This window comes from Otolemur garnettii, unplaced genomic scaffold (genome assembly GCF_000181295.1).
Source record: "Otolemur garnettii isolate 467f Iridium unplaced genomic scaffold, OtoGar3 scaffold00012, whole genome shotgun sequence".
In the NCBI taxonomy this organism is placed as follows: domain Eukaryota; kingdom Metazoa; phylum Chordata; class Mammalia; order Primates; family Galagidae; genus Otolemur; species Otolemur garnettii.
In genome coordinates, this window is record NW_003852407.1 from 20,360,428 (window position 1) to 20,374,928 (window position 14,501).

The window sequence follows — 14,501 nt, forward strand, 5'->3', positions numbered from 1 at the left end:
AGTTGTCATTGTTGTTTGGAAGGCCCAGGGTGGATTTGAACCCGCCAGCTCTGGTGTATGTGGCTGGTGTCTTAGCCACTTGAGCTACAGGCACCGAGCCAATTGTAGTTATTTTTATTTTTGTGAATCTAGAACATTTTATGTTATAAACATAAAGATAATAAATAGGAAGGTTTGAAGGAGATGGTATCTATGTGTTTTTTATCTTATCATGTGAATCTGTGATAAGTTGACCTGCAATCAATAGGATAAGAAATAAGGCTTAGGGGCAGCGCCTGTGGCTCAATGAGTAGGGCACCAGCTCCAGCCAAACTGCAACAAAAAATAGTTGGGCGTTGTGGCAGGCACCTATAGTCCCAGCTACTCGGGTGGTTGAGGCAAGAGCATCGCCTAAGCCCAAGAGCTAGAGGTTGCTGTGAGCTGTGACACCATAGCACTCTACTGGGGGTGATAAAGTGAGAGGAAAAAAATACGGTTTAGAAAAATTAAATTTAATGTTACCCACTACAGTTTGAGGTTCAACTAGAGGTCTGCTTGTTTGGTGAAAAAAAAAAAAAAAAAAACTTGTCAAGATTTATCAGGGAACAACCAAGGGGGCGTGTGTGTGGAGGAACAACATCAGAAGTATGGAAATGAACACGGCAGATAAAGAAAACAGCGAACTGAGAGGAAGCAAGAACAGGGTCTCACAGAGTTTTAAAGACTACGGGGGGAGTGTTCTAAGGCGGGAATATTGATTTTCAATGTGGAATGGAGATCAAGTATCATGAGGAGTGAGGGAAGGGAGAGAGAAGCAGAACATGAAGAAAAATGAAAGAACAAAAGTGGTCACTAAAGAATAGTAAAGTAGGGTGGCCCCCCAAGGCTGGAGGCGCCACTCAGCCCTGGCCTGCTGCTAAAACAACAGTGACAACTGCACCACCACCAACAAAAAAATAGCTGGGTGTTGTGGTGGGCGCCTGTAGTCCCAGCTACTTGGGAGCCTGAAGCAAGAGATCACGTAAGCCCAAGGGTTTGAGGTTGCTGTGAGCTGTGAAGCCCCAGCACTCTACTGAGGGTGACATAATGAGACTTTGTCTCAAAAAAAAAAAACAAAAACAAAAACAAAAAGAATAGTAAGATGAAAGAGAAAGCTAGCAAAGATGATTTGCCCCCAGACTTCAATCTATCATCACTATTTGCAAAATTCCCCTGCCAAATCCAGCAATTACCTTAAATCCCTGTCTTTTGTTAAAACTTGTTGAAATTCTCTCTTTCCTTAAAGTTCTGGTTCTCCTCCTGCTTCTCTGATATTTTCTTTGCAGTGGACTTTGCATCATCACATTCATGCCATGATTGAAATGCAATGCTGTCCTTCCTTATATACTCAACTCTCGATCCTGCAGCCTTTCCTGAATAATCTTATTCCTGCCATAATTTCAACCACCATCTGCATGCTGATGTCTTTCAGATGGGTTATTTCTGGCCACAGACTCTCCTTATGCATTTTCTGTAATTGGTTGGTGATATCCCAGTCCCCTAATCTCTCCAAGTGGAACACTTAGGCATCATTCTCAGCCTCCTCCTTCTTTCTTAACTTGGATCCAGCATTCGTTATCAAATCTTGCTCCATTCTAACTCCCAAGTAACTTTCCTGTCACTGTATCTCTCGGTCCTTATTGCTACGGCCTCAGATTGGAGCCCCTGCCTTAGACTATTGCAGAGTTCTTTGTTTAGTTGCTTTGACTTTCAGATTAGCTCGCTCCAAATTAAATGAAAACTTCTTTAAGAATATTCTTTCTAAGCTGGGTGTAGTAGGTCCTACCTAAAATCACAGCACTTTGGGAGGCCATGGTGGGAGGATTGCTCGAGACTAGCCTGAGCAACATTGTAAGATCCTGTCCTTGCAAAAAATAAAAAATCAGTCAGTGTGGGAGTGTGTGCCTATGGTCCCAGCTACTCAGGTGGCTAAGGGAGGAAAATCTTTTGAGCCTAGGAGTTAGAAGTTAAACTGCATTGTAATATACGAGTAGACTCTAACCTGGGTAACAGAGCAAGACTCTGTCTCTACCCTAAAAAAAGAATATTCTTTCTGAAATTCATATGTTCTGATTTTGTGCTTCCCTTACGACTTCCATGAAACGTTCCCCTGTTACCTGTTACTTAAAGCTTCAGCTCTTAGCATGGCACTTGATATCTAACCTCTGCCTACCTTTTCAGCTTTTCTTTATTTAACAAATTCTTGGCATGTGAGCAAATATGGAAATCAAATCAAAGTATGGATTCACACAAATAGAAGAGGATGCAGTTGGGGATTTAGTTACAAATCTAAACACGATGTTCAAGACAGCTAAGTATTTGCTTTGTTCTCAGGTCGTAGATAAGTACACATTGATAATGAAAGTACAAGATATGGACGGTCAATTTTTTGGATTGATGAGTACATCAACTTGTGTCATAACAGTGAAAGATTCAAACGATAATGCACCCACTTTCAGACAAAATGCTGTGAGTATCTAGTCATAAAATCTATCTCTGCTCTATTTCTTGTCATTTGTTTTTTAATCTGAGTTAATAAAATATTTACCATTCTCTAGAATATTTATGTTTTATGAGTAAAATTAAAGTTTAAGTAGATGATATGCAAATCTATTTGATTTACTTTTATTAGTACTTGTTATTAGCTCTCTTTACTTTTATTCGTGCTTGTTTATTAGCTCTCTGTTGTTAAAGGCCAGTAACGGGAGAGACTTTATTTGCAGGGAAGTTCTTCTTTTATTTAAAAGAAAACCCTTAATGAAACAATTGTATTTGTGATTCATGGTTTTGAAATAATCTGTATAAAATAATGAGGATAAGTGCTTTTGGAACGGAAGAAACATTTCACGTTCTTTGACAAAGTTCTCATTATAAAGTAAAATTTCAATGAGCTTTTTCTGTTTCAGTACGAAGCCACTGTGGAGGAAAATGCCGTCAATGTGGAAATCTTACGAATCCCGATAGAAGATAAGGATTTAATTAACACCGCCAATTGGAGAGCCAATTTCACCATCTTAAAGGGAGATGAACAAGGACATTTCAAAATCAGTACAGATAAAGAAACTAATGAAGGAGTTCTGTGTGTTGTGAAGGTACAGTAATAGTGAATAATTGACAACTTGGCGAGGTAACAGGATTCATTCAATTAAGGGTTTCATCAACTGAATAGTTTCAAAGCATAGACTTTGTAAATTGGAAGATACTTTAAAATCTATGGAGTCCACTGTATCTAATGCCTGTGTGTCTATTGTACTTTTATTGCCAGTTACTAGTCGCGCAGCCTGTACTTGAACATTCCCTATTACAAGGATCTCCATGTTCTCTTATTCCATATCTAGAGAGCTCTGATTCTCAGAAGTTCTTACTTCTACTGTGCCCAAGTTATTCTCCTTATAGCCTGTGTTCAGTTCTGATTCTTCCTCTAGTGCTATACAGAGCAGGTGTAGCTCTTTTGAAAAGGCTGTTACGTCCACTTGAGACTTACCTACCTTCTCTAGGATTAATATTCTCCATTCCTTTAACCAGTATAATTAATTAATAATAATTAATTAATAATTAAATTAATTAATATAATAAATAATTAACACGGTATAATTTAGAAGCCCGTATTCTTCTTATTCTCTCTGCAACACATATCCTGGTTGGATCTGATCCTTTTAGAGGTGATTATGAGGTTAAAATATAGTATTTTATGAGAGGGCAGTGAATGTATTTATTCTTTGTTCTGTATGTTGTGTACGTGTATTTGATTGTGTCATTACATCCTGGGTGCAGGTTATGAAGGCAGGACGGACGCTATTTGAGAAGGATCCTTGGTTTTAATCTTCTAGCTGAGAAGGAAAAAAAAAAGACATTGTCCTTTGAACAAGAAAAGGGTCATTTACTTAGTTTTTACCTGCCAGTGATAATATGGTGACATCTTTGGTACATCAACATCTCTATTTGTAGTTATTTCCTTGGTAAGACTTTCCAGGTATTATATACCAAGACTTGAAGAGTCCTGTCCAGATGGGAATGACCAACTCTCAGAATGCTCTCTATTTCATTTTTCTATACCATAGTCTGTTCAAATGGAAGACTAGAAACCAGAAACTTAAGGAAAAAACCACTAAGCTTTTATTGAAATTAAGCTATAATTGAAATTAATAGGAAAGGAAACAAGGAAACAGTACTCATTATTTTTTCTTTTATTAGTTGAATTTGATAGTCTTCACTGGACTCCCCAGAAAGCAAAGCAAAGATCTCAGTATAGATAGATATTTAGGACATGGATCCCAGGAGGCCAGAGTGAAAATGGGGAGTTAAGACAGGGAAGGATGAGGTGCAATCAAATTTGCATTATTGAGCTGGTCATCTCTGGTGTTGAACCATTGCAGGAGCCATGTATATCTTACCTCAGAATTATCTCCTCAAAGTAGTACCTGGGACATTACCCATCAACCTCATTCTCAGTGCCCACCCTTGCTTGAGAGTTACCCCTATGGAGTCTTAATTTCTGGGCTAGACTGTGCCTGCCATTGTCTGAGGAAGCTCCTTGAATCCGAAGAGCCAAATCTTTGGGTGGTTGAGATGTGACTCTCAGCATAAATGGGAATGGGCTGAGGGGCTGGAGTGTATACTTGTTTTGAAAGGGCTGCTGTGCATCTAATAGAGTTTCCGTGGTTAGACACTTATGTAGTACAGGCAGTGACCTCAAAATTGATATGTTTGCAGCAGATGTTTTGTTAAAAATTTCTCCTGGACATCCTTCTTCCTTTCTCTTCCTTCCACACCTTGGATTCATCTACAAATAAGTCAGAGGAGTAGTTTCAGATCTGGCATGGATAGATTATGCTGATCATAGTAACTCAAGTCAGAGGCCCACGCTCAGACCTTGTGGCATGCTGTCTAGACTCCTTGGCCAGAAGGCTCTGCTCTTCAGGCCTCTCTTGTTCACGGCCATCACCTAAGACCCAATGGAAAAACTCTGAATGCATCTCAGAGTGCCTTTGGTAGCCTTACTGGTATTGGAAAGGATTTGTTTCCTGGAAAAAGAGTTGTGATTGTATAGTTAAGTTGTAACTCCAGGTACTTTCTAGACTCAATGAGTCATCTTTTTATTTTAAAATCAAACACTGTATAGTTAGGGCGTTTGAAATCCCAACTTTTCACGCACTGGTTAAAGTAAAGAATGACATTGCTATATTAGTAACTCTAAAGGAATCCTTTCTTACAATGCCCTGGTTGTTTTTTCTGGTTAGTCAGAATTGTTGAGGAGAGGTGTGCATGTTAATTCCTTCCTTGATAGTGGGCTGAACTAAGACTTGGTCAGGTGTACTTGTAGCCAAACAAAGCTTGCAAACATTGCCTTATCAGTTAGTGTTTCTTATTATTGGTTAATATTTGCTGTTAATAAAAAATACATCACCTGTTCCTTTCATTAGCCTGTGTGACAACTTAAGCAATTACTAATAACTGTAGCATAAAGTACTTACTCTGTCATTCTTACAACAGTTTTACAAAAGAGAAATCTCAATCTCAAAAAAATTTAAGAAACTTTCCCAAAGTCACACAGCTAGGATGCAGTATAGACAGAATTTGATCCTAGATGTCTTTTATTTATTTTTAATTTTTAAATTATTATTATTTTTATTATTATTATGTTGAGGTAGAGTCTCTGTTGCTGTGGTGTCAAAGCTCATAGAAACATCCAACTCCTGGGCTCAAGCGATCCTCCTGCCTCAGCCTCTCGAGTAGCTGTGACTACAGGAGCCTGCCACAATGCCCAGCTAGTTTTTTTCTTTTTTTTTTCTGTTTTCAGTAGAGACAGGGTCTTGCTCTTACTCAGGGTGATCTTGACTCCTAACCATAAGCAATCTTCCTGCCTCAGCCTGCCAGGGGGCTAGGATTACCAGTGTGAGTCATCATGCTCAGTCTCTTTGATTCCAAGTATGTGCTCTTAAGCCTTGTGTTAAGTTGTTTTCCAATGCTGTGTGGTCTTGGAAAGTTAGCTTCTGTATTAATCATAAGATGGAAATAAAACTTCTGCTTCCTTAATATTTATTCAAATATAATAATGAAAGTAAAAGTAGTGGGTAAACTATAGGATGTTTATTACACACCATAAAGCAAGTATACTATGTTCTTGCTATGTTAATAGTAATAACATAACTAATGATAACATACTTATGTTATTGTTTTACTTTACAAACTTATACTATGTTCTTCAGACTAGTGTTATAATTTTCCATACTAGGTAACTTTTCTGAATCCATAGAGTCTGAGCTGATGCAGTCTTTAGCTGAGTCCTGGGTCATCTTTTCATCTGTATGTTTGCTGTCTATTTTTGCAGCAGCAGTGGTGAGAGAGGATTGTATTATTCTCAGACATTCTCAATGTGGAGAGTCCTCAGTCCCATCTCCACAACTATGCATTTTCTAGGGAGTTATTAAAAAGCTCAATGCAGATTTGGGATATTTTTTGAACAATTTTTTTTTCAAGTGATAAAACAAAAACGGATCTGAAAGAAAATTCACACACTTTCATTAATCATTGTTTTTTTTCTTTCTTTCTTTTATTTTTTTTTTGGAGAAGGTTTCATTTTGTCATCCTCGGTAGAGGGCTGTGGCATCATAGCTCACAGCAAGCTCGAACTCCTGAGCTTAAGCAATTTTCTCACCTCAGCCCCCCAAGTAGCTTGGACTACAGGCACCTACCACAATGCCTGGCAATCTTTTTGTTGCAGTTGTCATTGTTGTTAGCAGGCCTGGGGGGGGTTCAAGCCCACCTGCCTCAATGTATGTGGCCAGCACCGTAACCATTGAGCTACAGGCAACAAGCCAGTAGTTTTGATTTCATTCAATGTTTAGCCAGTGGTTGTTTTTTTTAAAGGCTGCATAATATTTCATGGTATACATATACCACAATGTATTAATCCATTCATGGGTTGATGGGATGGGCACTTGGGCTTCTTCCATAACTTGGCTATTATGAATTGAGCTGCAATGAACAATCTGGTGCAAATACCTTTGTTGAAAAGTGATCTTTGGTCTTTTGGATATAGACCTAGTAAAGGAATTGCAGGATCAAATGGCAGGTCTACTTTTATTTTTATTTTTTTTTAAAGGTTTTATAGTTTATTTTTTTAAAGATGTTTTTTATTAAATCATAGCAGTGTACATTAATACTATCATGGGGTACAGTGTACTGTTTCTGTATACAATTTGAAATACTTTCATCCAACTGGTTAACATAGCCCTCATGTCTTTTTCTTAATTATTATGTTAAGACATTTATATTCTACATTTAGAGAGATTCACATGTACCCTTATAGGATGAACCATAGGCGTGGCTGTTTTAATAAACAGAAAGTGAATCAAACCAAAAATGCTTCCACTTTATAGTACACGGATAGCAGGCAATAGTGTTTTGTGAGTTTGCTTGATTGAACCCATCCTTGCACCTCGGTATAGCAGAGGGATTTCAACGTGCAGGTCAGGGAGACAGACTCAGGCCAGACTACCTGGCTGCACACTTGAGCTCAAATGAGTATATTTTGGCCGTAGGAAAAACCAGTTTATCTCCTTCTCTAGTTTCCTGCTCTCTAAAATGAGGATGATGATAATGCCATCGCATAACAGTGTGAGGATTCAATGAGTTTTATCCTCCCTAGAGCAGTGCTGTGTCATTAGTGACGGTTAAAATTACGCATTTTCTCCTTCTCTTACTCCTGACTGTATCTACCATGAAAGTTTCACTGCATAAACTACGGACAATGCCAAAGTAGAATTCTCAAGTTGTCAAAAGTACGATTTTCATAAAAATAGATAGTGAGCATGATTAAAAATTTTATTTAACTAATTCATGAAGGAAGCAGCAATAAGACAGAGCAGATTCCTAAGAAGAAATGAGACTCTGGATGGATTCTGATATAAGGAAAAGCTGACGTGAAATGGCTCAGTTGGCACCTTATACGGAAATTAAAATAGACATTTGGAGGACAGTTTCTATCAGATAGAAAATAAATTCACTGCACCTTTTCGGTTTTGTTAAAGTCATCATCTAACCTTACAAGGGTTTCTAAATGGCTGGTCCACAGCCAGTCGTCAGGCGATAGTGCTTTCCCCCAGCTGGGGAACCATCAGGCCAGCACCAGCCCATTGAAGCCACAAGAACCCTGTTATCTGTTTTTCTGTTCCTAGGCTCAGTATAATTTTCCTTAGTTAAGAGTCAAATAGAAAAATGTTTCAGGAGTGTCTTTTCCACCACTGTATGAAACCCCACCTGTAGACACATTTGGAGGACATTTGCTAAAGACTTAGCATAGCCTCAGCTCTCTTTCAGCAAGGGGAGGTTAATGTTAACAAAATGTGGACATAGAATTTATGCAGCAATGTTTATATTGACAGAAGTTCGCTTGCTGTTTGAAATGCCAAATGTATTTCACATTGATGCTGATGTCTGTGTACTTTATTTTTAAAGCCACTGAACTATGAAGAAAACCATCAAGTGAACCTGGAAATTGGAGTAAGCAATGAAGTTTCCCTGGCTAGAGAGGTATCCAGAGGGACAAGCACGAACAGAGCCTTGGTTACAGTTCACGTGAAGGATCTGGACGAGGGGCCTGAATGCAGCCCTCAGGTCCAATATGTACAGATCAAAGAAAACTTAGCCATGGGGTCAAACATCAACGGCTACAAGGCATATGACCCTGACACTAAAAGTAGCAATGGTTTAAGGTACAAAGACATCTACAAACACCTACTAACAATGTATTTGTAATAATTGAGCCAGTGACTTATTTTAAAACAAAGTATAATACTGGAGACTATTTTTATTTTTCATTAACAGGTACAAAATATTGCATGATCCTAATGGGTGGATTGCCGTTAATGAAATTTCAGGGTCAATCACAACTTCAAAAGTCCTGGACCGTGAGGCTACAACTCCCAAAAATGAGTTATATAATATCACAGTCCTGGCAATAGATCAAGGTAAAAAAAGAAAAAAGTTTTAATCTGGTATTTTATAAAGGAATTAATGAATTAAGAGCAATTATTCTTGTGCAGAATTATTATTGTGATATGTAGATGGAATTCTTTGAAATTACTTTAAAAATTCCGTTTCTATCTTTCTTAATTAATTAATAAGGCGAAACTGGGGACAATAAGCTATGTTTCATTTATCTTTATTTATGTGTAAATACCTCTGGCTAGAGGGCAAATCTGGAACTAAGTGAAATGGTGTCAGCAGACTCCTCCACCTCTGTTTGTGTCATATGTTAAACTGCACCTTTAAATAGTTCAGCTTGCTATTCGGTCAAAATGATCATTTTCTTGAATTTTTAAACTAAACTAGAATTTCTCAACCTGGGCTTCATATTAAATAAAACCATCAGAAGGCAGACGTTGCCTATAACTGAATCGGAATCTCTGGTTGTGGAATCTGGGCATCATAAATAGTATTTAAAAAGTCTTTCTAGGTGGTTTGAAGGTGTATTGGGATTAGAATAACTTTTCTGTAGCAACTTTAGTGCTCATTAACGTCTGCACCAGGCACCCAGAGAAATAAGACTAATAAATTCAGACATTTATTATTAGTAGTATTATTTATTTCAGGTTAACGTGAAGGTATAAGCAACCAGGTCAAAATATTTGAATTTGTCAGAGAGTCCCTTTTGTGGTTATGTCCTGCACTCAAAAGGTGTGCAACACCCTTGCACCAGCCCGTTCAGTGGGAGCACACCCGTCCCTCTCCCTCCTCCCTTCTTTCTTATTCCCCTCCCCCCAACTTGAAATGAGTTTTTTTCCTATGTGGCATGCATTCGATTGTCTATTGGCTTCATATTAGTATTGAATACATTGGATAATTGCTTTTCTAATCTTGTGATACTTTACTGCAAAGAATGGCTTTCAACCCCAACCAGGTTTGGATGTTGAAATGCCTTCTTAGGGCATTTTCTTAGTTATTGTGTTAAGACTTTTACATTCTACATTTGGAAAGATTCACATCATGTACCCTTGTAAGAGGGACCATAGGTGTGGTCCCACCGATCACCCTCCCTCCACCCATCCTCCCGCCCTTCCCCTTTCCCATATTCTTTTTTTTTTTTTTTTTTTTTGCATTTTTTGCCAGGGGTGGGTTTGAACCTGCCATCTCTGGCATATGGGGCTGACGCGCTACCTTTTTGAGCCATAGGCACCGCCCAAATAAATCCTTCCCCATATTCTTGGGTACAAATGGGCTATAGCTTTCAGATGAAGTTCTATTATGTCACTCTTGGTAGAGTGCCATGGTGTCACAGTTCACAGCAACCTCAAATTTGGGAGCTTAAGTGATTCTCTTGCCTCAGCCTCCCAAGTAGCTGGGACTACAGGCACCTGGCACAATACCTGGCTGTTTTTTGGTTGTTGTTGTTGCAGTTGTCAGTATTGCTTAGCTGGCCCAGGCTGGGTTCAAACCCACCAGCCTAGGTGTATATGATGGGTGTCGTAACCACTGTGCTACAGGCTTATTTTTATTTTTTGGTTGTAATTCTGGTGAAAGGTTGGCCATTGTATCTGATATTATGGATGGCAGTAATCATTTTAAATTATCTGATTTCATTTATCTATCTATGTCCTTATTTATTTACCATTTCCTCTAATAATCAAAGTTTATTAAAAACACATATCATATATGGAATAAATTGAATTTCCTTTAAGAACTATAAAACAATTTAAAGATAACACCAAACCTAATTCATTTCTTCTTAGATGGTAGATCATGTACTGGAACTCTTGCTGTGAACATTGAGGACGTGAACGATAATGCACCAGTAATACTCAATGATTATCTAACAATTTGCAAACCCAAGATGGGGTATATCGACATTTCAGCTGTCGATCCCGATGAACCTGTCCACGGAGCTCCATTTTCTTTCAGTTTGTCAACCCCTTCTCCAGAAATCAATAGAATATGGACACTCACCAAAGTTAATGGTATTTAATCAAAAATAATGATTTATGTACTCTGACATAACTGAGAATAACTCGAGAATGAATTCACTTGTTTACTAACACAAAGCATAAAGTAAAGTTGATTCTCATTGACATAGTTTAAAGGTTAAGTTAACCTTCTTACAAATATTTTGTGGGGTACCGTGTTATAGATCATATACAAAAGGAAGGAAATCGTGATTTTTACCAAGACAAAATTTACTTTTACAACAAAGCCCCCCAAAAGTTTTGTTAAAATATTGGGCAGTTCTAAACTGTTTTCTATTTTGTTGGTTCTGATTTTAAAGTAATACTAGTGAGTTGAGGAGAGACCAGAAGATGTGCAGGGCAACTGCACTGTAAGGAAGTGAGGAATCTGGGTGCATGGGGTGAATACTCCTTGTAGCTTCTGGAAGTGAACTTGGTGGGATTGGAAAGGGGTCTGGCCTTGGAGCTTCTGGGGACTGCCTCCTGCAATAGCAGTTTCTGGGGGATGTAGTATACTAGATTTCATCCATACTTCCCTCTTTGTTACTTTTGTCATGCTCTTTCATGCTACTGGACTTTTGTGAATACCGCCCCTTCTATGTAGGGGTATCTTTTTCTATGTAGAGTATCTTTTTCCCAACATTTTTAGCTTGATATTAATTCGTAGTATGTATGAGCACCTGTTATCTGTTGGGCACTGTTCCAGATCCTGAGGATTTATACAGAGGTGAACAAGACAACACAACCCCAGTGAAGTTGCTTGACCTCTGACGTTTGTCTTGACTTGGAAAGGTGGCACCTTGAGCTTTTACTACCTGTATTATAGCGTCTTTCAGGTCTTTTTTTTTTATAATCTGATTACCTCTGATACATGAATTTATCAGAACATTTGCAACCCACCTTTACATTTCCAGCACCTAGCCTAGTACCTAAAGATGTTAACTGCTTAGTAAAGGTTTGTTTAAGCAACAATTGACCAATAATGTGCATAAAAGAAGAAGAAATATATGAGGAGAATAAGCACATCAGCGTCATTAGAATTTTGAAGATTTTTGTAAGAATGCCAAGAATTTGGGTAGGAGGAAAGGTAGAATCTGGTGTTAAAAAACCTACCTGCCAGGCTGGGGAAACCGACCTTTGCATAGTAGGTGACAGTAGCTATGCATTGGGAATGTGCAAGCAAGGCAATGCCGTGCCCAGGTCTTTGTCTTTTAAAGGTGGCACTGGTGATAGGGTAATTTAAAGAGGGAAGAATTCAGTGAGACGAGATCAGAGCCTGATGCAGTACTGTGAATAAATATGACCCGACTGTGGGTCGGCTTGTGGTCTTAGGGCATTAGAGAGACCTGAAGGATCTTGCATTAGACATAATATGATCTTGAAGGGTCCTAAATAAACCGTTTCAGGGATGAGGTGCAGCCAAAATCTTTGAAGTTCTTACAGCTACCCCAGTGTAATTAATCAAGGCTTTGAAATTCCAGATGACTTCCTAGATATACCTTATGCTACTTTGCCATCTTGGTTAGTCTATTATAAAAACTTGAGGAAGTTGTAATTGCCATTAAAAGTATGTGGAACCTTTGGCCAGTTGATAAGAAGATTGTTAAAATAAGATTTCAAGACTAGTGGGGGAAATCGACTGTCACAGTTGACAAAAATGAATTGTTATAATATAGAAGTACCTGCTTTTTTAAATATAAGTCTTATGACTAGCCTGAGTGCCATGAATTAGCTTTCTAATATTGAGATTATTTCCAAATGCAAGGCATTAATCACAAAGAATCTCTTGTGTTTTAAAACATTATCTTATGCAAAAGAGTAATGGACAGATACCAGATGGTCAATGGCTAAGAAAATCTGGACTTCAGACACCCTTTTTGTGCAGCTGAAGGTGTCAATTCTTTATAATTATGTAAACTAGTACTAAAGAAAAATTCTTTAACTGTATGCTAAGAGGCAACCTAACATTATTAGTTTAATAGATTAGTTTATAGATTAAACTAATAGATTAGTTTAATAGATTAGTTTATAGATTAGTAATAGATTAGTTAATAGACTAAAAAATATTAAACATTGCCAGAATACTGCTGGATTATTCCAATGCCAAGAGTTATAAGAGGCAATGCATACAAGGTAGTATTAGTCCTTGAAAAGGTTGAAGATAGTCCTCCATTTCAGTTTATTTTCTTGTGACAGGTAGTTACTTGAGAAAGGTGCAGTGTTGTGACATAGATGCTAAGGGAGGAATAAATGATCATTAAAAAATAAAATTTTTGTAAACATAAAAGAGGTAAAGTCTTCATTTTCTTTTAATGCTGAATAGTATTCCATGGTATACATATACCACACAATTACTCACACTTGCATATGAAAAATGAAACACAACTATAACCTAGGATGAAGGAAGGAAGGAGAGGGAGAAAGGAGGGAAAGGGAGGGGAGCGGGTCGATAGAGGGAGGGTTATTAGGGGGACCACACCTATGGAGCATATTGCAAGTACAAATTGTATCTACCAGGTATAGAACACAAATGTCTTAATCCCGTAATTGGGTAAATGAGGTGAAGGCTATGTTGATTAGTAGGATATAAGCACTCCAACTTGTACAAATAATCAACACATTGAATCCCATAATGGCATAAATGTATTTATTATCTATGTACAAATGACTTAATAAAAATAAAATAAAATAAAATAGTTCAATTTTCTTTCAGATACAGCTGCCCGTCTTTCATATCAGAAAAATGCTGACTATCAAGAATATACTATTCCTGTTACTGTAAAAGACAGAGCAGGTCAATCTGCAACGAAACTCCTGCGGGTTAATCTGTGTGATTGTACTCACCCAGCTCAGTGTCGCTCGGCTTCAAGGAGTGCAGGAATAACACTCGGAAAGTGGGCAATCCTTGCCATATTACTGGGCATAGCACTGCTATTCTGTAAGTACTTTCACTTATTTGAAGTTAAAATGTACAACTTCTGGGTGCTGGAAAGAGTCTTTGCTAAGTAAAGTAGCCCAAGCATTCATAGGTATGAGTCTCTTTTCAAGCTCCTTATGTGTTATTATTTACATTATGTTTAAATATTTTCTGCAGAAGGGAGCATGGTCCTTCTTGTTGTATAGGATTTTATAGTTGAGTAGAAGTGCTGAAAATTCCTGAGATTGTACTGAATCCTGTCAAATGAATAGGTTTTTATTTCTTGGTCTCAATGCTATCCATTTGGGGGCTAAATTAAACAACCTACAACTTCTGCTAGACCAACTATGAAAGTCCAGGAAAGGCCATTTCCATTTCATGTCTTTTCACCATTTTTCTCCCAGACTCATGGGAGATGTTCAGTTGACAGCCATGTTCTTCTTGGGTATATCTTGCCCACGTTAAATTCTGTAACCCTCCTTCTTGCCACTTGTGTAGTTGTCAGTGAAGCCATATTTTTTCCTCTTCACTCCTCCATCCTAGATTAGCTTTGTTTTATGATAGGAATAGAGCTTAAGAACAAGTCTCAGGGCTCGGTGCCTGTGGCTCAAATGCCTAAGGTG

At 38.0% G+C, this 14,501-nt stretch overlaps 1 protein-coding gene across 1 annotated transcript in view; it reads left to right on the forward strand.

Moving 5' to 3' along the window:
* Positions 1-14,501, forward strand: part of LOC100950686 (desmocollin-3) — a 51,626-nt gene that overhangs the window by 25,926 nt on the left and 11,199 nt on the right. Inside the window, exons 8-13 of the mRNA XM_003784767.1 lie at positions 2,353-2,487; positions 2,925-3,110; positions 8,479-8,735; positions 8,848-8,990; positions 10,752-10,976; positions 13,675-13,899. Of these exons, the coding sequence (XP_003784815.1) occupies positions 2,353-2,487; positions 2,925-3,110; positions 8,479-8,735; positions 8,848-8,990; positions 10,752-10,976; positions 13,675-13,899 (1,171 nt within the window). The remainder of the gene's footprint in view (positions 1-2,352; positions 2,488-2,924; positions 3,111-8,478; positions 8,736-8,847; positions 8,991-10,751; positions 10,977-13,674; positions 13,900-14,501) is intronic.